The following is a 26,443-nucleotide window of genomic DNA, read 5'->3' on the forward strand; positions in this document are numbered from 1 at the left end:
GATTAAAAAAAATTTTTTTTTTTTTTTAAAAAGATGGTGCGCAGACTAGAGTAGGAATTCTGTTGGAGGTTGGAGGTTGGAGGCTTAGTGTGGGCAGTGCGTGTGTGGGGTTGTGGATGTTACAGGGCAGAATTTTTGCTAGGATTTGGAGTGCTTATCTAGGAGCCAGAGCATCTAGAAACCCAGTGAACACGTGCGTGGTGTTGATATTTTGAGTGCTATTACTGAGTCCAGGTTGTCCTTCAGGAATTATTTCTTGGGCTTTTTTTAACCAGAAGAAACAAAGTTTCCCTAGTCCTCATGCCTCAGCTCATACTTTTTTCTACTCTTAGATTTTAATCTGGGTAGCTGCCTGTTCAGCCTTCTTTTAATTATAATAGTGAAAGACAGTTGATTAAATAGTTCAGCAATCTTTAAACATTTCAAAGTGCTGTCAGTTATTTTATATTTTGTACTTAGTATTTTTTTGGGGGAAAAGTCAAAGTGGTAATATTGGCCTTGTCCCAGTCAACTCTAAAATCACTGACTTTGGGAAGTTTTGCTAGGATTCCACATTCTTTCCATAGAATCTGGGATGGTAAATGATAGAATAAATCTGGGTCTGGAGTTTTAGGTAGTTGTGAACTTTGGGCTTTTCATATCTTGCAGTGACTTCATTTCAGAGTGGCTTCATTTGGTATGGAGGTTAGGGAAGAGGTGAAGGGAAGTAGTAGCCAGTCTAATGTGTAAAGGAAAGGGGATAGGAGATTCATCTAGTCTATTCCTAGCTCTGCTTTACATTGTTCAAGAAAACAAGAACCCATTCCTACTTTTATCTTTGTCCCCTCTATTCTGTGCAATTTTAAGGTAGTATTTTTTTGTTTTGTTTTACTAGAATAAAATGTTTTGTTTTATTAGAACAAAACGTTTGCCAAGTTCATTATAATTAGAAGATAAGTGAGGCTCTTTTAGTACATGTTAATAGACACCTACATTTTTTCCAAATTAATTATTCCTATACGTCACTGTTAAAATGCCCATGTATGCCTTATATCCATGTAGACCAGCCTCCTTTTTAGCATCCATGTTACTTGACTAATCTTGTTTTTTGGTGCCATGTTCTTGAGAAATACTTTTGTAATCTTCCTTTTCAGGGCCACATTTCCTGAGTAATTTGGTTATCTTTTTAATGGCTTGTTATGAAAGTAGTTTTTCCCATTAACCTTGTTTCTCTTGACTTTTTGAAAAATATATCCTTTTTGTTTTCTGAGAAGGTTTTTATCTCAACCTTTGCTCTTGCTAACTTATTGATAAGAAATCTTGAATCAAGTGGAAGTTTTGGAGAACATTTTGATGTTCCACTGTTAAGTAGGTATGATGCCCTTAGAACAATTGTTTTTTTTCATCTATGGACTCCTAAGACTCTTTTCATTTAAAAAACATCATTTCAGCCCTAGCTGGTTTGGCTCAGTGGATAGAGCATTGGCCTGTGGACTGAAGGATCCAGGGATCAATTCTGGTCAAGGGCACATAACTTGGTTGCAGGCTTGATCCCTGGCGTGTGGGGCATGTGCAGAAGGCAACCAATTAATGTGTCTCTCTTACATCGATATTTCTCTCTGTCTCTCCCCCTCCCTTCCACTCTCTAAAAATCAATGGAAAAATGTTTTCGGGTGAGGATTAACAAATAAAACAAAAACAAACAAACACAAAAGACCCATTACTTCATGCCCAACTGGCGTGGCTCAGTGATTGAGCTTCGATAAAAACCAGAAAGAATAAACTGCTTCGGAATAAACTTAATCAAGAATACAAAAGACTTAGACACTCAAAAATCATAAAATATTGCTGAAAGTAATTAAAGAAGGCATAGATAATGGGAAGACATCCCGTGTTCACTGAAGACTTAATATTAAGATGTCAATGCTAAACAAAGCAATTGATAGATTCCATGCCATCCCTATAAAAATCTCAATGATTTTTTTTTTAGAAATAAAAAAAGCCATACTAAAATTCGTATGGAATTCAAGAGACCCTGAATAGCCAAAAAAATCTTAAGAAAAAAAGAACAAAGTTGGAGGCCTTGCACTTCCTTGATTTCAAAACTTACTACAAAGCTATGGTAATCAAAAGAGCATGGTACTGCCCGGCCAGTGTTGTTCAATGGTTGAGCGTCAACCCATGAACCAGGAGGTCACGGTTCAGTTTGTGGTCAGGGCACATGCCTGGGTTGCAGGCTCGATCCCCAGGAGGAGCCAATTGATGGTTCTCTCTCATCATTGATGTTTCTATCTCTCTCTCCCTCTTCCTTCCTCTCTCTGAAATCAATAAAAACGTATCAAATATTTTTTAAAAAAGAACATGGTGCTAGCATAAAGAAAGACATAAAGACTAATTGTGAAGAGAATAGAGAGCACATAAATAAACCCTCAGATATATGGCTAAGGCTGCTAAAATCATTTAATGGAGAAAAGACTGTCTTTTCCACAGAGTGTTGAGAAAACTGGATATCCACATGAAATTGGACCCTTATCATACACTGTACACAAAATTTAAAATGAATCAAAGACCGCACCACAAGAGCTAAAATTATAACGTTCTTAGAAGAAAATATATGGAAAAAGCTCATGTTATATATTTATTAAATTCATCTTTGTACATATTTACATAAGGAATAAAAGAATATGTAAGTCAGAAAAATATTCTGGGAACCAAAATAATTCAAATGGAGAATTGAGAATCCAGGGAGATGGGCAAAATTGCAGAGATAACAGGTCTTTAAGCATGAGTTCAGGATTCTGCAGGCCCTTGCTTTAGGCATAGGGACCTGGGATTTAAAACTGAACTGTACTATCTTTAGACTGTCTAAAATATTATATGATTTATTGCCATGGATTATGGCAGCAGTCATGTGGAAGATTGGGTGACCCTGCCAAACTGGATCATCAAATTAACTAATATCTTCTTATAAGGAATGAATTTAAGAATTTGTTGGAGCTACATCTGCATGCAAACTAAGTAGTGTTATAAATTATGAGCAACCAGACAGATAAGCTGATGATAAATGTTAAGCAGTGAACTGTATTGATATTATTGTCAACTTAGCAGAGATATCAAAAGAACACTTGGAAAGGAATAAATTAATAGTGTTTGTTATCACAGTGGGAAACCAAGGTGAATAGGGAGATTGGAGGACAGCAAAGTAAAACAGTTTATCTTCCTATTCAAGGACATTCAGCATTTAAAGGCTCTTTAGAGAAGTGTTCTAAAACTCTGGTGAAAGACCAAAGTTGCTTAAATGTTTAAAAAAATTTTCAGCCCAGGCCGGGTGGCTCAGTTGGTTCGAGTGTCATCCCTTGCTCCAAAAGGTTGTCGGTTCAATTCCCCGTTAGGGCACATATGGGGGTTGCAGGTTTGATCCCCGGTCAGGAGTGTACGGTCAGGAGTGTACGGGAGGAGACTGATTAATGTTTCCCTCTCACATTCCTCTCTCTCTCTCTCTCTCTCTCTCTCTCTCTCTCTCTCTCTCTGTCTGTCTCTCTCCAGCTTCTCTCTCCCCCCCTCCTCTTCTCTCAAAATTTGTGAAAACATATCCTTGGGTGAGGATTTAAAAAAAAAAAATTTTAGCCCCTGGTTGGGCTGCTCCGTAGGTTACAGCGTGCTCCCGATATGCCAAGGTTGTAGGTTTGATCCCCTGTTAGGGCACATACAAGAATCAACCAATGAATGCATAAATAAGTGGAACAACAAATTGATGTTTCTCTGTCTCTGCCTAACTCTGTCTCTCTAAAAATAATTTAAAAAATTTCCAATCTGTCACCAAGTGATATTTTTGTAAAATACAATAAAAATGAATTACTAGAAAAATGAAATTAAAAATACATGAAATACAAAGCTGAGCTTTAAATATTGGATTCATAAGACTTAAAGCTACTTTTACAAATTGCTATAAAAGTTTCTAAATTCGTACTCTCAATTTCTGTGCTTATCTCATTGTGGTTAGTAACAGTTTATAGTCCAGCACTGGTCCATGGACTCCACTTTGAGTTGCACTGTTCTAGAAGGGTTTCTTCAGTCTAACCGTCTAGAGGAGTTGACCTTTTTAGAATTCTATCTCAGAGTTTAGACCAGGCGTCCTCAAACTATGGCCTGCGGGCCACATGCAGGTGTTTTTGCCGTTTTGTTTTTTTACTTCAAAATAAGATATGTGCAGTGTGCATAGGAATTTGTTCATAGTTTTTTTTAAACTATAGTTCGGCCCTCCAACGGTCTGAGGGACAGTGAACTGGCCCCCTGTTTAAAACGTTTGAGGATCCCTGGTTTAGACAGTAGTACATTAGTAATAAGTAATTCCTAACTACACTTTGGATAATCCGAAATACTGTATTTTTTTCTTCTATAATAAATATAGTAGAACAAATATGATAGATGGTTATAAGAATGAGACTTCTCTTGAAATTACAAAAATTACAAAAATTTTCAGTTAGTTGGATCAGAGAGCATTATTTCTTTGTTTATGTTTTCTGTATATATATCAAGGAAGCATGACTTTTACTTATTTATATTTTTATTTCAATTATGGTTGACATTCAATATTACATTAGTTTCAGGTATATAGCAAATAGACATTTCTATAACTTATGAGGAGATCCCCCCATAAGTCTAATACCTACCTGATATCATACACACTTATTACAATATTATTGACTCTGTTTCCTGTGCTGTACTTAGTACACATGGCTTTTGAGTAAGGAGAAATGTTTACAATACAGTCTCATTTTGTGAACACTTTTCTTTTATTCATGCAGATTTTATTTTTAGTTTTTTAATCTTTATTGTTGAAATTATTACAGATGTCCCTCTTTTTTCCCCCATGTTGCTCCCCTCCATCTGGTTAATGCCCTACCCCAGGCCTTCACCACCCTATTGTCTGTGTCCATAGATAAATGCATATCTATATAATAAAAGCCTAAGTGACCGTTACGGCAGAATGACCAGAATGACTGGTTGCTATGATGCACACTGACCACAAGGGGGCAGATGCTCAACACAGGAGAAGGCCTAAGCCTACAGGTGGACATCCCCCAAGGGGTCCCGGACTGCAAGAGGGCACAGGCCAGGCTGAAGTTCTCCTCTCCAGTGCACGAATTTTGTGCATCGGGCCTCTGGTGTGCATATAAAATTCTTTGTTTAATCTCTTCCCGCCCTTACACCTCCTTCCCTCTGAGAATCATAAGTCTGTTCCATTTCCATGCCTCTGATTCTATTTTATTCACCAGTTTATTCTATTCATTAGATTTCCTATTCGTTTATCTTGATTTTTAGATTCAATTGTTGATAGGTATGTATTTGTTGCCATTTTGTTCAAATTTTTTATCTTTTTCTTTTTCTTCTTCGTCCTCTTCTTAAAGAATACCCTTCAACATTTCATATAATACTAGTTTGGTGGTGATGAACTCCTTTAGCTTTTTTTGGTCTGTGAAGCTCTTTATCTGACCTTCAATTCTAAATGATAGCTTTGCTGGGTAGAATAATCTTGGTTGTAGCCCCTTGCCATTCATCACTTTGAATATTTCTTGCCACTCCCTTCTGGCCTGCATAGTTTCTTTTGAGAAATCAGCTGACAGTTGTATGGGGATTTGCTTGTAGATAACTGCTTTTCTCTTGCTGCTTTTAAGATTCTCTCTGTAGCCATTGGCATTTTAATTATGATGTGTCTTGGTGTGATCCTCTTTGGGTTCCACTTGTTTGGACTTCCTGGACTTGTAAGTCTATTTCTTTCACCCGGTAGTTTTCTGTCATTATTTCTTCAAATAGGTTTTCAATATCTTGTTCTTTCTCTTCTGGCACTCCCATAATGCGAATGTTGTTACGCTTGAAGTTGTCCCAGAAGCTCCTTACACTATCTTCATATTTTTGGATTCTTTTTTCTTTTTGCTCTTCTGATTGGGTGTTTCTTTGCTTCCTCATATTTCAAATTGTTGATTTGATTCTCAGAATCCTCTACTCTACTGTTGAATCCCTGTATATTGTTCTTTATTTCAGTCAATGTATGCTTAATTTCTGACTGGTCCTTTTCTATTTTTTTTTAGAAGATTCTTGAGTAACCTTATAACCATGGTTTTGAACTCTATATCCAGTAGTTTGCTTTCTTCCATTTCTTTCATTTGTGACATGTTTCTTTGTCTACACATTTTTGGCTGCTTCCCTGTGTTTGTTTCTATGTATTGGGTAGAGTTGCTATGTCTCCTTGAGTTGATAGAGTGGCTTTGTGTAGTAGGTGTTCTATAGGACCCAGTGGCTCAGCCTCCCCAGTCATCTGAGCTGGGAGCTCTAGGTGCACCCCTTTGTGGGCTGTGAACACAGTCTTGTTGTAGTTGAGACTTGATTGCTGTTGGTGTCACTGGGAAGAATTGACCTGCAGGCCAATTGGCTGTGAGGACCAGTTGCGACTACGGTGGGAAATCTGCTGTGCAGGAGACACCCCTATGGAGCAGGACTTGCTTCTGTGGAGCTTTGGTGCTCACTGAGTCTGCCCCTTGAGTGTGTCTCTTATGGATGTGTAGAGTTGTAATCTGGTATGTCTGATACTAACCACTGGGTACACTGGCTCTTGGGTCTCCAGGGAGGTGCAAAGTCAGCCACTGCCTAGGGCTACCCAGCAGGAGCTACAGAGAGATCTGCAGATTTTTTCTCTTTGTATCAGGTTTGGAAGTGCCCAGATGATGCCCAGCAATGGAGCAAGGCAGGCTGGTGCTGGTGCCAGGTCTTGGGCCTTTTATTGATAGGTTTGGAGCTCCCTGATCCAAACTGCAGCTTGTTTGAGAGATTACAGCCTGAGAAAAAGCTGCTGCACGCAGCTTGAGTGGGGTTGTAAATTGGGTGAGGCGGGGTCTTAGGGAATCACCAGGGCAGAGTAAACAGAAATGGCTGCCAGTCAGCCCTGCGACTGGGGAGGTCCCAGCATAGGAACAATGATCCCTGCGAGCACCTCCTTCTGGGAGAAAGCTGCTTCTGAGTTCCTGCCCTGATGCCAGATAATCCATTTCCTCCTCGTATCTGTCTGTGTTCCCCAGAGCCCCACCCTGATGCTGGAGCTCAGAGGAAGCAGGACCTTGTAAGTTCAGTTTGTGGTGCTGGCCTTTTAAGAGGAACAGCTGGGTCTCCAGCAGCCTGTGTGTCACTGAGCCCCAATCCGCACTGGTTTTTACAGCCCATAGTTCTTACTGCCCGTAGGGACTTCTTTTTCCAGCTATGGGACCCTGGGCTGTGGGTCTGGTTTGGGTCTGGGAACTCTTGCTCCTCTGGGCAGCCTCCACAGAGATTATCTCCCTCTTGATTAAAAAAGCTGCACCGACGTGCCTCTACACCTCCTACCAGTCTCAGTGTGCTTTCTTCTTTACTTCTCTAGTTGTAGGACTTCCATTCAGCCAGCTTTCCCATGATCCAGGATGATGGTGGTTCTATATTTTAGTTGTAATTTTGATGTGGTTGTGGGAGGCAGTGAGTACAGTCATTTACCTACACTGCCATCTTCCCCTATTGCTGCGCATTTTAAAGATCAAAAATTTTTTTTGCTATTTGCTTATTAAAGTTATATATGGCTAATTATCACTTAGAAAATATAACTGTAATCAGTGAATATTTTTAATTATTTTATTATTTTTTTAATTTTTAAAATATATTTTTAGTGATTTCAGAGTGGAAGGGAGAGGGGAAGAGAGATAGAAACATCAATGATGTGAGCGAATCATTGATCGGCTCCCTCCTGCATGCCCCCTACTGGGGATCGAACCCATAAACCGAGCCTGTGCCCTTGACTGGAATCAAACCTGGGACCCTTCAGTCTGAAGGCCAATGCTCTATCCACTGAACCAAACCAGCTAGGGTTGGTGAAGATTTTTAATGACTGTGCTAGGCATATTAAGTCAATTTTTATCACATTGTTTTTGTTAAAATATGATCATTTGCCATTTCAAATTTGTTTTATGTAGTTCATGGTAGAATTTATTTCTTTTTAAAAACTTAATGAAGAACTGGTGTTGGCTTTAGACATTCTATTATTGTGTAATACTGTGTTAATCTAGGCTAGAATTACAGAATTTCACGATGGGAATTTTGATGGCCACCATGTGATATATGAGCCCCTCCTTATACTTCCATGCCAAGTGACTGCCCAATCTGTGCCTAGGTTTCTCATGTCACAGGGAAACACCCTGAGGCACAAGGCTGCTCATTGGGCAGCTAATACTGTTAGAAAGTGCTTTCCTGTGCTAACCTGAAACCATTTTTTATTCACTTCTTGGTATTATATAGGACAAGCTTAATTAGTCCTCCATGAGACAGCACTTTTCAAGTAAATGAAAATAGCTATTATGCCTTGTATTTTTCTCTTCTGCAGGCTGCATGTAGCTTTTGCTTATACTATGTGATTTGTGATCTTTCACCATCGTTGTTGGTTTCTTCTGAGTGGGATCCAGTTAGTCTCTGTACTTCTTAAAGTGTTAGACCTAGAATGAAGGAAATGTTCAAGGAATGGTTTTGACCAGTGTGGAATAGAGTACTGTTCTCTTCAGTTTTCTGGAAGTTCATTCCCTGAGGTTATATTGGACAGAGCTTTATGTTGCAAACCATTGGCGTGTTAAGAAATCTTTTTGTTAGGTCTCAATCCAATTCTTTTTTGTACCCTCCCTTTGTACTGTTCATGTTTACTCAAATTTATTTTATTTATTTATTTTTTAAAGGAAAGCATATATTGAGCACCTAGTAAGTGTGAGGCACTGTGGAGATACCAACATAAATAAAGCACATATCATGAAAGCCAAAAGAAAAAGAGATCAAAACTCTGTTAGTTCATTCCCTTGAGAATCTGAGTTATATGCCAAGATATATGCTCTCCATTCCTTCCCTGTAAGGAACAGGAATTTAAGATTGGGGTTTAGATATATAGTACAGTTGGCCCTTGAACAACGCAGGGATTAGGGTCACCAAATCCCCCACCTCCCCGCATAGTAAAAAATCCACATATAACTTTTGACTCCCTCAAAACTTAACTACTAACAGCCTACTGTTGCCTGGAAGCCTTACTGGTACCATAAACAGTTGATTAACACATATTTTGTATGTTACATGTATTATATATTATATTCATTCATTAAAGTAAGCTAGAGAAAAGAAAATGTTATTAAGAAAATCATAAGGAAGAGAAAATATATTTACAGTATTGATTGAAAAAAATCCACATAGTTTAAACCTGTGTTGTTCAGGGGTCAACTGTATCCAAATGATCCTATCTAATAAAGAGAGAATATGCTAATTGACCCTCATGCCGTCGCAAATATGGCGGCACCCACAGTCAATAAGGAGGGAATATGCTAATTAACTGCCCTGCCCTCAAAGATGGCGGCACCCACAGCCAATAAGGAGGGAGTATGCTAATTGACTGCCCCACCCTCAAATATGGTGGCGTCTGCAGCCACAAGATGGTGGCACCCAGTCACCTCAGCCCTGACGGGGCGGCAAGTGCTCGGCAAGGCTGGGCCCACCCCGCGTGCCTGCCTCCAGAGTCCCCCAGTCCTCTCAGCCCCCCAGCCGCCCAGGGCTGGCCCGAGGCATAGGCAAGCCTTGGAATGTGGCTGCCCAGCTGCTCAGGGCTGGCCCGAGGCGCAGGCAAGCCTCGGATGGTGGCTGCCCAGCCGCCCAGGGCCACCTGAGGCTCAGGTAACTGGGGCAGCAGCAGAGGTGTGATGGGGCGTCACCTTCCCCTGATCGCTGGGTTGCCTTCCGCCCCTGAGGGCTCCCAGACTGTGAGAGGAGTCAGGCCAGGCTGGGGGACCCACCTCCAGTGCATGAATTTTCATGCACTGGGCCTCTAGTATGAAATATAAAGTCCCAGAATGCAGAGGCTAAGGAGTACATCCATTTAGTACATGTTTCATGTCAAGGAATGAAAATGGTGGCCTAAAAAGGTTACAAGAATATTTTTATTGAGCAAGTTAAGTGTTTAGTGTAAAATTACTTTTATAAAATGACTAGAGGCCCAGTGCATGAAATCGTGCATGGGGGGGGGCGGGCCTCAGCCCAGCCTGCACCCTCTCCAATCCGGGACATCCCTCTCACAATCCGGGACCGCTGGCTCCTAATTGCTCATCTGCCTGCCTGCCTGATCGCCCTAACTGCCCCCCACTGCCAGCCTGATCACTCCTAACCACCTCTGCCTGAAGGCCTCATCACCCCTAACTGCTCCCCCTGCCAGCCTGGTTGCCCCCAACTGCCCCCCTCTGCCGGCCTGGTCACCCCTAATTTCCCCCCCTGGCCTGGTTGCCCCTTACTGCCCCCCTCGCCAGCCTGGTCACCCCCAACTGCCCCACCCCCACTGGCCTCGTCTCCCCTTACTGCCCCACCTGCCGGCCTGGTCGCCCTCAACTGCCCCCCTCTGCTGACCTGGTTGCCCCTAACTGCTACCCCCCCCCCCCCCACTGGCCTGGTCGCCCCCAACTGCCCCTCCTGCTGGCCTTGTCACCCCCAACTGCTTCCCTGCTGGCCTGGTCGCCCCCAACTGCCCCTAACTCCCCTGGTGGCCTGGTCGCCCCACGCAGCCTGCTGTTCAGTCATTTGGTCGTCCCTCACTAACCCCCCTGCCAGCTTTGTTGCCCCACGCAGCCTGTGTTCGGTTGTCCATTCGATTGTTTTGGTCGTGATGGCCCTTGCCTTTTTATATATTAGGATGTTGTACATCAAATGAATAGGAATAGTGTGTAAGTTGGCCTTGTCCCTGGGGATTTCTTTTAAAAAAAAATACATTTTTATTGATTTCAGAGAGGAAGGGAGGGGGGGGGGGGGAGAGAAACTTCAGTGATGAGAGAGAATCATTGATTGGCTGTCTCCTACACCTCCCCTACTGGAGATCGAGCCTGTAACCTGGGCATGTGCCCTTGACTGGAATCGAACCTGGGATCCTTCAGTCCACAGGCCAATGCTCTATTTACTGAGCCAAACTGGCTAGGGCCCTGGGGATTTCTTATAGTATTTATTAATGTAAGAATTACTAGCATTCCCACAGTTGGAACAGGAGTCAGTGCAGGGCATTTATGTAATTTGCTTTGACTTTGACATGACCTTGGAGTGTGCTTGTCCTCTCCAGTTCCACTTGCTCACCTGTGCTATTTATGCACTAGTTATCAGGTGCTTCCTGTGGGCCAGCAGGTATGCTGCTGGGCACTGAGGGATTCTAAGTGTAATTAAGTCTATTTTATTATAGAGCTTTCAGTCTAGCAGAATATCTTCGTCGCCTTGGATTTATCCTTTATCTAAGGACAATTGCGGGTAAATAGTTTTCTTTCTCCTAGCCTGTTCAGATCCAACTCATTATTAGAGGCCAGTCCTATTCAGTGACCCTTCCTTGATTACCCTGGATAAAACTGGTTTCTCTGCTCTCTCAGATTCTATTGTGCTTATTTTCTTTAACCACTAATTTGTCAGTTAATCATGTTAATTGCTTTGAGACTTGTATCTATGGTTGTCTTGAAGTGTTATTTAAATTGTGCCTTGTTTGACTTTCATAAGTTTGATTTTTCTTTTTTGATTACAGTTTCCTGAGAATGGGCTCCTTTCTTTAACTCATAGCAGCAATCTCAACTTTTTTGATTATGCACCTCAAATAATTTGCTAATGAACCCCCAATACATGCATATTATATTTATTTAATTATAAAATATATTTATTTACATATGTAAAATATAAGTTAAGAAGAATGATATAAGATGAAAAAAGCAACACCATACTAGTAATGTTACTTATAATGTGATATTTTCACCTGTCATACCTGAAAAAGAAATCTTTAAAAATATATAAATACTAATGGAAGAAATGCAACAGTGGCTGCATGCGCTATGCCATAAGACTAGTTTTCAATTCCACCCATCTTAAGATTTGCCTGTACTTGTTGGTATCATTTTCTAGCCACAGATTCTTTGCAAGAATCAGTTTAAGCCACTTATTCATTTCTTAAGTCCTTTAGTATAGTTAAAACTAGGCAATAGATTTCTTACATTCATGTAGCATATCACAGTATGCTGAAGGTAACTGAATAATTGAGAGAACCATCATCAACCCCTCATAGAAAGGAAAATGTGAACTTGCATATACAGGTGGCTATGTTGATCCACTGGCATTAATTACTGTGCTTATTACTAAGCCCAGACATAGTGCATATTTAAAGCAGTGGCTCTCAAACTTGAGTGTGAACCAGAGTCACCTGGAGGGCTTGTTGAAACACAGGTAGTGGAAATCATATTCTTGCATCTTAATACCAAAACCTGAACATCTGTTTTATCACTACCTAGATCAAGAAATCAAACGTTGGCAATGCCCCCAAAGCCCCCTATGTGTCTTCTTCCAGTCACCGCTCCCTTCTTTCCCCATAGATAAGCCACTGTTCTGACTTACAGTCATCGCTTTCCTGCTGCTCTATAAATTTTTATCAGTACACAAGCACTATAGCTTTTTCTGGTTTTGAACTTTAAACAAATGGACTCATACAGTATTTATTCTTTCATTCATCAATATGTTTATGGGATTAATCTATATTGTTGATTGTAGGTATAATTTATTTATTCCATTGCTATATATTTCATTTTATGGTTGTATCCTCATTTATTTCCCTATCCTATAGCTGATGGGCATTTGGGGATCTAGTTTGAAATTACATTTTAATTGCTCAGTTTGGGGCTATTTCAAAGTATGCTGCTGTTATTAACATTTTATGAATCTGCCTTTTAGGTTCCAGATTAATTTAATCTATGAACATATGTCTGTGTTCGTTTATTTATTTTTCTTTATTTTCTTCTTAAAAATTGCTTCCTAAATAGATACCTTACACTTTTTTGTGTGACATTTATTTCTTTAGATTTGATCATTTGATGTTATTTTCAATGGCATCTTTCTAAAAGTTTTTAATCTTTCAGGTGATTGTTGATGGTATATAGATTTATGCAGTGTACTGTGGATTTTTGAGTATGTTCTTTGTCTAACAACTTTGCTAAACATATTATTTCCAGTAATGCATATGAAGATTTAAAAACTTCTACATGCACAGTCATATTATCTGCAAAAAATATAGTTTCATTTCTTCCTTTTCAGTATTTACATCCTTATTTTCCCATGCTACTCTATTTGCTAGGACCTCCAGTACAGTGTTGAATAACAGTGATAAGAACAGGTAGGTATTGTCAATCGATGGTTGTTGGCACCAATTTAACACCAATATGAATCCAATTTGGGGTGAAGTGAAGAAGGAAACTTTATTAAGTGTAAAACAGCTCAATTGTGATACAGCATGGTAGTGGGGCAGCCCTGGGAGTAGGCCCCTCTCTGGCTAGACAGCTCTGCTCCCCACTGGAAAGGGAAAGTGTGCTTCTAGAGCTACAGGGTTGTATAGACAGAGCTGCTCACCCCCTTGTCCCTGGCTGGTCTGTCCTCATGCAGATGGGGACTCCAAATCCTCCTGGTTTGATTCATCCAAGGGGTACTTTCTTGATTGGTCATAATGGAGCTGCTCTGGTTGGTTAAGCTGTTGATGGGGGGTGGGGTGGGATATAGCTTCACAGCTCTGATTGGATGGGGAAAGCTTTAGTCCTATTGGTTGAAATAGGATTCCAGAAACTCCTTTATAAGGGCTGGCTCAGCTGGCAGAGACACAGTGCAGGCAGACAGTTAAGTGCAGGCTTCTCTGTGAAGTGCAGTTTGCAAGAGAGGCCCCTGTATAGAAATGGCTGCTGGGCTCTGTTTTTGAACATTTGAGCCCAGTTAACCACCAGGAGCCCTTCTTAGTAGGTATCTGCTTTGTCAGGGTCCACAGTATCCTTGTCTCATTTTTTTTATCTCAAAGGGAAAAATTTAACATTTTGTTATTAAGTATGATGTTGTTGTAGGTGGCCTTTATCATATTAAAGAAGTTTCTTTTTTATCCTCATTTGCAAAGAGTTTTAAAAATCATGAATGGGTGTGAATTTTATCTTGCAATTTTCTATTAATTTTCTCTTCTGTTAACAGTGAGTTAAATGCACATATTAGAGAAGAAAGCTTAAACATGAATGACCTAAGCATCTAAAAAAATTAAAAGATTTTCCCTCTACTAGTTAACTGTTAAAAATAGTATTTGAGCCCATTATTCCTACTGAAACAACACTTAATCTAAACCTCAATTCTGTTATAGGAGTACTTACTAACATTTAAAAATACTCCCTACTCTGAAGTAGATTGGAAATCTATCATCCATAAGTGGAGAAATAGCATAGAAACTGGGAATTACACTGGATGCCACATGAACTGGCAAACACATTTAAAAAATAGTTTATTTTCATAATTTTAAAAGCATTCTGGGCTGAGTCACTTATTTTGGTAATGGCATTTTGAAATCTTATGCGAAGAATTGAATCCATCATTTTCTAGTAGGGCCTAGAAATAGATTTCAGGCTCTAGAAATATAGAGGATATACTTGGTGAATTAGGAACATCATATGTCATCAAGTAGATAGTTCCATTCTGCTAGAGAACATTGTAAATAATCTACCTTAGTGCAATTTTGTTTTATAGATTATTTTGATAGCTGTTAAGATAGTCCATATCAGTTTTCTAGCTTCTTTACTGCTGTGTTTCAGTGTAGAAACTGATAATTCTAAAACTGATTTAGTCTGAGTGGAATCATTGATGATAGAGAAAATAAATTAATTCTGTAAAATGAAAATGTGGTGAACATCAGCTAACAATAATTCACTTTAATTTATGACTTAATAGTTATTTAACAGGCAGTTATTGGTCTTTGAGCCTATTTTATTTCACGGTCACCTGTTATTTTAGGTTGCCAAAGCTGAAGACTTCCTTCTCAGCTGATGTTGAATATTGTTAAGCACAAACGTCATTATCAAGAAAACAGGAAGCTGTGTAGGAGAACATGCCAAATGGTAAATTAATAGTCTGGGGAAAGGAAGCTGACGTAGACTCAGGGAAGGAACCCTGGACCCATCTACTTTGTTCTTTTTAGATTGCTTGAAGCATAGATATGGTTCGAATCATTATTTTTTTACAGAAAATATGTGAAATAATAGGTTTAGCATTAAATTAGAAAGCATTTATTTTGCTTAATTTTGCATTGTCTTAAAAATGCTAATGTCTTAAAGGGTTATATTATATCTTGTTTTAGCTGTGTTAATCCAGATTAATTCTCAGCTGTCACTATAACCATATAAAGTGCAGTGAAATTGCCAACTTTTTCTCTTTATAGTGGGACTTTAATGATCTCAGTAACTAGGACCTAGTAATGACTTAAAGAGGATTCAAATCCAAATTTACCTTTCACTATTTATTTAAAGAGTTTATTTACTTAAAGAGTTTGCTAAATAAATCAGTAGTGTCACATTGTAGAGCCTATTTAATCAAGTTATAAGAGCTTTGTTCCCTCTTGTGTCATTGACGTACATGTATACAGTTCTTATGCTTATTACTGAGAAAATAATGTTCTTTTCATTAAAACGTGTGGTAGAACACTCTTTTTGGCAGTGTTTCATCAGCTTTTACTTTTCATTATTATAGGTACTTAATAAAGTAGCATTTGCTGAAAACAATCATAATTCACATTTTTCACTAAGTTTCCCCTTTTTAAAAAATATTTTTATTGATTTCAGAGAGAAAGGGAGAGGGAGTGAGAGATAGAAACATTAATGATGAGAGAGAAACATTGATGGGCTGCCTCCTGCACTCTCCACACTGGGGATTGATTGAGCCCGAAACCTAGGCATGTGCCCTGACCAGGAATCAAACCGGGAACTCCTGGTTCAACACTCAACCACTGAGCCACACCAGCTGGGCCTGGGCTCTTTTTAGTGCTGAGTGAAAGCTAAGAGTCTGTATTTAAAATGTGACCATAAAGTTACTCTTATAATTCTTGGCATCAAAGACTACAGACCTCTTTTGGACGATATACCAATGTTAGAAGAAGAATACATTTCTTTGAGAGAAATAACTGAAGCAGTGTTGGTGTTTGTTGTTAGAAGGCGTATATATTTTATTGTGAGATAATGAATTATTTGTTTTAGGGCTAGTCTTTACTGTCTTGGCCTCCATGACCACTATGGGCTTTTATTTTGTTCTGTAAGCCATTGTATTAATCTTTTATTTATAAATCACTTTTTATTTACTTTGTTAAATATCTTAAATATGTGGGGTTTAAAAAAATATTTTGTTTTTCTTTTTTTAAAAGATGCACGTCACTGACTCCTGGACCCAATTGTGACCGATTTAAACTGCATATACCATACGCTGGAGAGACATTAAAATGTAAGTCAGTGATGACTGTTTTATTAAAAATGTACATTACAGAAATTGTTTTAGGGTTCAGTTCTTCTGGGGATGATCTATATAGTTAAATAATATGCTTGTGCTTCTGTTTCTTGACTTATCAATTTTAGGTATTATTATCTTTTGACTTCCTCCTCTGATACATGAAGCATCAGCCTGTTTTCACTTCATCCTTTAACTCTCCCTTTTCCTCCTCTTTAATGTATCATCACTATTGGTTCCTGTGTTGGTTACATTTTTTAAGGATTCTTTAAAGCATTGTGTTGTACAGTTAAATGAACAGCCTGTAAACGTTCTTAGTAAGTGCCTGGCACAGAGTTAGCACTGTTATTACTTAAGCACAATCTCTCTACAGTGACAATGAACATGTAGTATGCTTTTATTTAGTTTCGAATTAACTACAGTGTTTTTGGCTCCCCCCTTTGTAAGATGAAGATAATAACTCCTGCCCTTTACCTCCCAACTTTTGTTTTCTATTATTTTCCTTTGCATTGTCAAGATTGATAACATGATTTACTCTAAATCTGTAATTGTCTCTGGACTCTGTGTATAAATTGCTTGAATGATTGCTCTGCAGGCCTGCTCCTGCACAGTTGTCACATGGGATTTACCTTTGTTGTTCTCTTGGATTTGACTTTGTTTTGTAGAATCTACGTATTGAGAAATCTGTTTTGTATAATTATATCTTGGTAAACAGGTTACCCCTTTATCTTGCTGGAACATAGTCTCAAATAATTTACTCGGATTCTTGTCTCCCTCCAACCTTCCACTTTTCCTCTAGAGCTCTTCTGATAATTTTTTATTGCCACAGTCATAATTAGGTGTCTTAATTTCTAAGAGTTCTTTCTTACTCTTGCTCTCTGTTTCTTTCACAACATCTTGTTCTTATTTTATGAATACAGTATCTTAAAAGTTTTCAGCCTTGGTCAGTGTGGGTTGGTTGGAGTATTGTCCATATGGTGATGGGTTTGATTCCCACCCAGGACACATACCCAGGTTGAGGGTTTAATGCCTGATCAGGGCATGAGCAGGAGGCAACCGATTGATGTTTCTCTCTCTCTCTCTCTCTTTCTCCCTCTCCCTCTCTCCCTTCCTTTCTCTAAAATCAATTAAATATTTTTCAAAGGACATAGAAGTTTTTTTTAAAGTTTTCTGAATTATCTTAATTCTGACCCCTCCCCCCTCCCCCACTCCTCAGGGATTATGTTTTTATTTGCTTATCATTTGTTTTCCCACTCTGTTATTCTATAGCCTTTCTTAAAATAAAAGGTGATTTTTTATGTCCAATTATATTTAAGACAGATAATAAAACTTTGATTGGTACTTCTGTATAGGCTGGGCTCACTGAGTGTGTGGGTTAATGGTGGGCTAGCTATTGGTATGAGGAACCCCTACATGTCATATTTTAGAGTTTAATTGTTGTAGCTCTCCCTTAAATAATTTGTTCTATTTCTTGAGAAAATTCCTTGCATATTTTTTCTGGAGTTATACATCTGGCCACCATGACATTTTTTGAGAGGGTTGGTATTGTGGATGAAAAATGGGGTTCTATGGGTAACCTTATAGGGTGATCTGATTATAAATCCCTAACTGGGCAGGTTGTGGTGGATAGTTATGCCCCAGGCCTATAACGTTATTTTATTTATATTTAAAATGTTCAATTACAATTGACATACAATATTATTTTATATTAGTTTTAGGGGTATGGAATAGTGGTTAGACATTTATTGCAACACTAGGGGCCCAGTGCACAGATTCGTGCACTGGTGGGGTCCCTTGGCCTGACCTACAGGGATCAGGCTGAAACGGGCTCTCTGACACCCCCTGAGGGGTCCCAGATTGCGAGAGGGCAGTTCTCAGGTGACACAACCCGGAATTGGGCTCCCTCCTCTCTGGTTCCAGGGTGCATCACCTGAGAGCTGCAGCTGCTAAGTCACCGCAGCTTGGCAGCTCCTGTGTTGAGCATCTGCCTCCTGGTGGTCAGTGCGCATCATAGCTACTGGTTGGATGGCCGAACAGTTGGACAGTCACTTAGGCTTTTATATATATAGATTGTTGATTTTTTTCTATGCTGTACTTTATATTCCTATGACTGTTTTGTAACTACCAATTTGTACTTCTTAATCCCTTCACCTTTTTCACCCAGCCCTCTGGCAACCATCAGTCTATTCTATATATCTATGAGTCTGTTTCTATTTTGTTTGTTCATTTATTTTCTTTAGATTTCACATATAAGTAAAATCATATGGTACTTATGTTTCTCTGACTTATTTCACTTAGCATAATACCCTCTAGGTCCATCCATGTTGTCACAAATGATTAGATTCCATTCTTTTTCATGGCCAAGATATATATGTATAACTTCTTCTTTATCCAATCGTCCATTGATGGGCACTTAGGTTGCTTCCATATCTTGGCTTTTGTAAATAATGCTGGGCTCATGTGCACTTGAAAGGAATATATATTCTGCTGCTTTGGGATGAGATTCTTTAAAAATATCAATTAAATTAATCTGGTCTAAAGTATCATTTAGGCCTGTAACTTTTATAGTGAAATATTTTAAACCAGCCTGTCCATTGTGCTTGTGCGTCTAGGAACATACCTTTGAAATCCTCTAAGGGGGTGTCAAACTTCAAGAGAACACATAATCTTGTTAACTATTCTGTAATCCTATCCCCTCCTTGCTTTCTTCAGTCTTCATTATGTACCTTAATTTCAAATGCATAAAAGAAGCTGCAAAACTCTTGTTCTGTGCGAGCATTTGAGATCTTGCTCCCTGGCATATGTTGTCAGTTTCACTCAAGTAAACTTATAAAAATCTTCTACAGGTTTGGACATTTCTTACCTCAACAGTAAATATTTCCTGTGGAGCTTTTCTTAAAAACTATATATTGTTATTGATTTCAGAAAAGAAGGGAGAGGGAGAACGAGACAGAAACATCAATGATGAGAGAGAATCATCGATCGGCTGCCTCCTGTACACTTTCTACTGGGGATGAGCCTGCAACCCAGGCATGTGCCCTGACAGGGAATTGAACCATAACCTCCTGGTCCATAGGTTGATGCTCAGCCACTGAGCTATACTGGTCAGGCTCCCTGTGGAGCTTTTAATTATAAATTTCCCCGTTCTTAGCTCCATGTCTCATTCTTGCCTCTCCTTATACCGGATGACCACAAGTTTTTATGGATTTACCAGGACAGATGGCTTCCTGCTCATCAGTAGCCTCTTTCTCATGTTACTGCAACCAGACCTTTCTCTGCCCTGTTTCATCAACTACTACTCTTCCATCTGCATTCTGCCTTCTAGGAATTTGTTGAAATGTCTCATCTACCGATTGCTACTCTTTCTTCTTCCTCTTCACTCTCCTGTTTTGGATTTTTATCTTATTCTTTCTTCACTATCATTTAATGGGAGGGTGGGTCTTGCATTGATCATAGTATACAACTTTATATAAAGTTTTTCATTAAATCCTATTGAAAAGTTATGATGTGTGACTTAAATTATAATTTTAACCAAGGCTGAATCAAACTATTTGGAGCTTATGGTAATTTTATTTCATAACTTTAAACTCAATGAAGTTGGAGATGGAGATGGTATTGTTTATTAAGTTACATCTTCAATCCCTCGCACAGTAAAGATAGTCAATTAAGTATTTGTTGAAGAAATGAAATGAATTCATGCATAAATTAATCTTTGTGTTCAGATTTTTGTTGTTTGAAGTATAGTGTTAAAGAGAATGTGACATTCTGCTAGTTATATTATCTTTTACCAACATAAATTCAGTTTTTAGAAGTTATTTATTATGCAAGGAATTTGTAACTGGAACATTGCTCTTTAACAGTACAGAAAACAGAAAGGACATAGAGTACTTTGCAGATTTGGAGTCTGTGTCAATTTTGTCTTTATATATTTTACTCTACTTTCTCAAAGCAGATCAGTGAAAATAGCATACTAGTACAACTAAATCTTATATTTTAGAATATTTTATATATTAGAAAACAGTTTTCTATAAACGTTTATCTGTGAATGAAGGACATTTTGTGCAGTTAAGAATATTGAGAATGAAAGACAAAGGGGAGGGTATATTTCTACCCATGAATTCATGAATTGATTCCTACAAGAATTACCCACATTCAAAATGAAGTAATTGAAACACAAAGGACCTGCAGATTGCAGTACATTAGGAATGATGTTACTCAGCTCTATTAATGTGAAGAGACAACTCTTCAATGTTGGGACAGTGAATGAGTTACAACGTTGTGTAAGATTCTCAAAGGCTACCTGAATTTAAGAGAAATTCTGGAATTTCATTATTGTAGAAGAGACAGCTGGTACTTAAAGAGGATTGGAAAAGTACATCTTCCAATGGTTGGTTTAAATAAAATACATGTTATGATGGTGCCACTAAAATGAGTGAAAATTTACCAGTTGTAGTAAAATGCACAGAGGAAGTTCAATGAGCTTCATATAAATGCATATTTGTAAAAAATAGCCACCCTAGTCACGATCTACAGCACTTAATTTTTGAAGAGATTATGCTTGTGTTTTGTGTACCCTATTTAAATAAGGCAGAGAATAGGCTGTTTTGATCATATTTTATTTCCAATCTCTGGTGTATTGCCTGGCATTTAGAGGGGCTCAGTAAGTATTAGTGGAAAGAATGAACCATCTTCATTCTTTGGATCTGGCAATGATGGGGTTTGATGAGGAAGTGAGAGAACTCTGAAGTATTTTCAGTTTTACAAGTTGGTTAAATAACACTATGTAACTATAAAGAGAGATGGTTGAAATACTGTAAGTTACTGGTATATCAGTCAAGTCTGTGGTTGGTAAAGCAAATGGTTTGCTAACTGGTTTCAAATTTGAAATTATCTTTTTTTAAAAACGATTTTTCATATTAACAATTTACTTTAATCAGGGACTGTTTGGTTATAAGAAACCTATTGGAATAAACATAAATTAAAGAGGCTTTTTTGTTTGTCTCTCTAAGAAATTAAGTGAATTCCATGGTGTTCATGGGTAGGAAGTGTAGCCACTCCTCATAGGCACTGGAACCAGGGACTCCAGAAAGATGGTAGACACCATAGTAGCCAGTCAGTATCTGTGTCTTTGTGTCTTCTTTCTCCCACATCATATTCTATTGTCACTTTATTCTCCTCACCCTGACTCCCCTAGATTTCTGTTTCTCTTCACATAGAATAGAAATCAATTCCTGAGCCTCTTAAGTGGTGACTCAATTCAAGGCCACCAGAGGTTGCCTATGGTCTTGGAATCTAAATTCCTCGGAGAGAGGGCCTGATTGGCAGTTTGAGCTGGGTGCCCACCGGTGATCCAGTCATTTAGCCAAGAGTTCTGGGTCATGTATTAACAGCCTGGTTACTAGAGGCCAGTTTAGCACAGGTCAGCATGGGCTTGGGCAGGTACTCTGAGAGGGCATCTGTTGCACTGTCTCAGGAATTCTTTCCGAAGAGCTTCCAAATGAAACTGTAGACATTTCCACTTTATCTTTAACAATAGAAGCAATACTATTTATTGTTTATCATCTGAGAGGGAATGATGACTATTTCAAAGCCATTTGTGACAGTGAAGAAGTCATGCCAAAAAATTATCTCCAAAGATTTTGAAGTTGACTATTCCAGAGGAAAAACTGAAAAGAAAAAAAAAAAGATTATGATTTGGATAATACATTCTCTCCTATGTTCTCAGAGGAGCAGTGTAAAATTACCATTCATTTCTGAGGCTTTGATAACACATCACTGAATGTAAGTTTGTATTTTTTTGGAGAATAATTACAATGAAATTAAACCAATCTCGAACTGCTATTTAAATGGCATGCACCATTTAATTAAACAATAGTCAAACATATACAAAGATTTTAATAGGCACGTTGCAAATAGTGTTCTAGAGCTTCTGCCTTACTGAATATTGAAATAAATTTCATTTTGATCCTATCTAAAGTGGTTTGGCTGATATGTGTGTGTTCGTGCAGCCAAACATAGTCTCCAAGATCACCTGCAAGGAGAGTAGGAGTTAACCATTTTTACTATGACTTGTAACAGTTGAGCTGAGTAAAAAGTTGGACACTGTGTAAGTGGATTTAGTATTTTGCATCATGCTGAGAGGCATTATATTTCCTTGGTAGCTTACTTAATTTTACTTTATTTTTATCTTTTCAAAGGATTCATTTACTTAAAGATTATTATCTAGCATTCAAGGTATTTTTAGAGGCTAATTAGGGAGGCAGGTCACCTTTGATTTAGTGAATGTTCTAAAATGCTCATTGAAAGGCAAGTAAGAAGTGCTAATTTTGTGGATTAGACATTATTTCTCCTTTGTTCTGGTATTTCAGAATTTTTTTTGAATTCATGGAATGTTTAAAAAAATTTTAAGAATAGCAATGAATATTAACTTAAAAAGTCAGCTTAGTTACAGCTAAGTATATAAAAATAAATAAATTTGGCTTTGCTGATTATAGTTTATTAAATGTGGCTGATAAATTGCTAAACTAACTTACTGAGCATTTATTTTATAAAGGTTTATTTAAACACATTATCTCCTTTAATCACACAGTAATTCTGAGATATATATTTATAGCCCACTTTTTAATATTAACTTTATTGAAGTATAATTTACATCTAATAAAACTAGAGGCCCAGCACGCAGTAGTTCGCTTCCGCTTGCCTCAGCTGGCCGCCCTGCCCATTGCCACTCATAGCTCATGCCCCACCCTCCACCTGCTCATAGCTTGCTGGCCCACCCTCTGCCGCTAGTAGCTCATGCCCCGGGCGCTTGCCGTAACTCTCCACTGCTGGTAGCTCATGCCCCGCCCTGCCTGCCACAAGAGCCGATTCTCATTTGGTTGTGACGGAGTTACGGCCATGGGCCTTTTATTAATAATATAGATGTACCTATTTTAGATGTACAGTTACATAAATTTTGGCTGTTGTAAATACCTATATTAATTACTTCACCACAGTCAAAATATATAACATTTTCATTCCCCAAAGATAAAGAACATTTCCTTCCCTCCTTAAGTCAGTCCTCTGCCATCATCTTCCCACTGCCCGAACTTTTATTCTTTCTGAAACTATAAGACAGTTTTTCTTGTTTTAGAATTTCATTATTTATATAATAGATAGTTTTTGTGTATGTCTTCTTTCATTCAGCATGATGTTTTTGAGATTCATCCATATTATCCCTTATATTAGTACTTTCTATTGCTGACTAGTATAACATTGTATGAACAGGCCACAGTTTTTTAATTCATTCTTCTATTAAAGGACATTTGAGGTTGTTTCCAGTTTTTGACTATTATGAATAAAGCTGCTATTACATTTTTATATGTCTTTTTGTTGAAGGTATGTTTTCATTTTATTGGGTAAATACCTAGGAGTGGAATTGCTATGTTGTAAGCTAAGTGTATGTTTAACTTTGTAAGTATGTCATTTCTAAACTGTTTTTCAAAGTGATTGTACTATTTTATATAACTACTAGAGGCCCGGTGCATGAATTTGTGCACCAGTGGGGTCTCTTGGCCTGGCCTGTGGGATCAGGCCAAAACCGGCTCTCTGACACCCCTCGAGGGGTCTGGGATTGCGAGAGGGCACAGGCCAGGCCGAGGGACTCCACCGGTGCACGATTGGGGCCAGAGAGGGATGTGGAAGGTTGGCCAGCGGTGGAGGGACCATAGGAAGGCTCCAGGGCATGTCCAGCCTGTTTTGCTTGGTCCCAATTGGCTGGACCCCAGCAGCAAGCTAACCTACTGGTCGAAGATCTGCCCCCTGGTGATCAGTGAACATCATAGCAACTGGTCGACCTGTCGACTGTCTGCCCCCTGGTGGTCAGTGCATGTCATAGTGAGCGGTTGAGCAGCTTTAGCATATTACGCTTTGATTGGTTGAACGGATGACCGGATGACCGGATACTTAGCATATTAGGCTTTTATTATATATGACTAGAGGCCCAGTGCACGAAATTCACTGGGGTCCCTAGCGGCTGCTGGCTGCCAGCTGGGTACTCCCTCCCTTCCCCTGACTGGCCCCGCCCCCTGGTCGAGTTCCTGGACGTACTCCCGGTCAAGGGGATGATTTGCATACTACGCTTTTATTATATAGGACTAGCAATTTATGAGCAGGCTAGTTATCCCATATACTTGCCAACATTTGGTATTGTTGGTCTTTTACATTATATCCATTCTAGTGGATGTATAGTGGTATCTCATTATGGTTTTGACTTTTCATTTTTATGTGTTTATTGGCTATTCATGTATCTTTTGTTGTGAAGTGTCTGTTGAAATCTTTTGCTCAATGTTTTGATTAGATTGTTGGTCTTTTTGTTGAGTTATGTGTTCTTTATATAGTCTAGAAAGAAGTTGTTTGTCAATATTTTCTCCCACTCTGTGTCTTCCCTTTTCATTTTCTTATGGTATTTTTCCAAGAGCAGAAGTTTTTAATATTGGTGAAGTCCAATTTAACAGTTGGCTAATTTTTCAATTTTATTGATGTAGGATTGGTAGGGAACGTCAGGCCTGAGGGCTATATAAGGCTGAGAGATAATTTGGTCTGGCCCTGGCAAGGCATTAGAGGTTAGTTAATTAAGTGCTTGACCAAATATAACAGGCTAATTTTTAAGTTGATAATTTTATATGGCCTTCGAATGATGTCATAAATATCCAAATGACTCTTGGTAGGAAAAAGGTTCCTCACCTCTGACCTAGGTTATTGATTTGAGATTTTTCTTCTTTTCTAAAGTTGGTATCTAATGCTATAAATTTCTAACTACTGCTTTAGCTGTATCCCATTGGTCTGGATATGTTGTGTTTTCATTTTAATTCATTATATATTTTTAATTTCCTCTTTGATTTCTTTTTTAACTGACAAGTCATTTGGAAATGTGTCATTTCGTTTTCAGAATTTTCTAGATTTTTCAGATATCTTTCTGTAATTGATTTTGAATTTAGTTCCATTATGATACAAGAACATACTTTGTATAACTTAGATCCTTTTAAATGTAGTGAGAGTTCTTTTATGGCCTAAAATATGACTATTTTAGTAAGTGTACAGCATCTTGTTGAGGGTACAATGTTGGTGCCAACAAATGCCTACATTTCTATTCATTATCTTTGTATTTCAGGGTGGTTTTCCCCCATCCATTTTTTTTTTCCCCCAAGATTATGGCACTGGCAATAGTGCCTTCAGATCAGAAAAGAAAGACATACTTTTTCAGAGGAGGTAAAGTAGAGTTTAAAAATTCTGGTCTGACTTAAGAATAAAGGGTACTTAGGACACTAGGTTCTTTTTTTAAAAATATATTTTATTAATTTTTACAGAGAGGAAGAGAGAGGGATAGAGAGTTAGAAACATCGATGAGAGAGAAACATCGATCAGCTGCCTCTTGCACACCCCCTACTGGGGATGTGCCCGCAACCAAGGTACATGCCCTTGACCGGAATCAAACCTGGGACCCTTGAGTCCGCAGGCCGATGCTCTATCCACTGAGCCAAACCGGTTTCGGCAGGAAACTAGGTTCTTTATGGAAGTGTATGGAGGGCCCAGATGTGCTTCTGTTTGTTTTGAACTAGTCCCTATTTTTTATTATTTTGGCCTGTAAGGACATTGAATTGCCCTCATTTCTAGGATATTTCAGACAGAAGTTGGCAAATGACCTTTGAGACATTTGGTGGCAATTCCAGATGGCACAGGCATTCCAGACACTTCAGGTTGTTGCATGGCAGGCTTTACGTGGCATTCTCTGATAGTTGATCTCCATTGATTTTCACTGGATCATTAGTCTGCTTTAGGGGGAATAATTGAGATTTCATATTTCCATTCCCCCAAAAGATATGAACCATGTCTTAATTTCTAGTATATGAATCATTCACATTAACTTGTATATATTGATTCTTAATAAATTTATCTTTTTATATGTATTTATTTATGTGGTAGATATAGATCTTTGTTTCTGTTGAAATTAAAAAGTAAGACCTCTGTCTGTTATAACCAGACTACTAATTCTTCATAGAACTGTTCTTTTAATACTGTTCCCAGGCTGCTATCAAACCTCTAATTTATTGAAATCCTTATTCATGTTTCCAGAGTCAGGCAAGAT

At 38.6% G+C, this 26,443-nt stretch overlaps 1 protein-coding gene across 1 annotated transcript in view; it reads left to right on the forward strand.

Moving 5' to 3' along the window:
• The window catches only part of BABAM2 (BRISC and BRCA1 A complex member 2), a 343,534-nt gene that overhangs the window by 11,924 nt on the left and 305,167 nt on the right, over positions 1-26,443 (forward strand). The window contains exon 3 of the mRNA XM_079792681.1: positions 16,238-16,314. Within this exon, the coding sequence (XP_079648807.1) occupies positions 16,238-16,314 (77 nt within the window). The remainder of the gene's footprint in view (positions 1-16,237; positions 16,315-26,443) is intronic.

Source organism: Cnephaeus nilssonii (genome assembly GCF_951640355.1).
Source record: "Cnephaeus nilssonii genome assembly, chromosome: 15".
NCBI lineage: Eukaryota > Metazoa > Chordata > Mammalia > Chiroptera > Vespertilionidae > Cnephaeus > Cnephaeus nilssonii.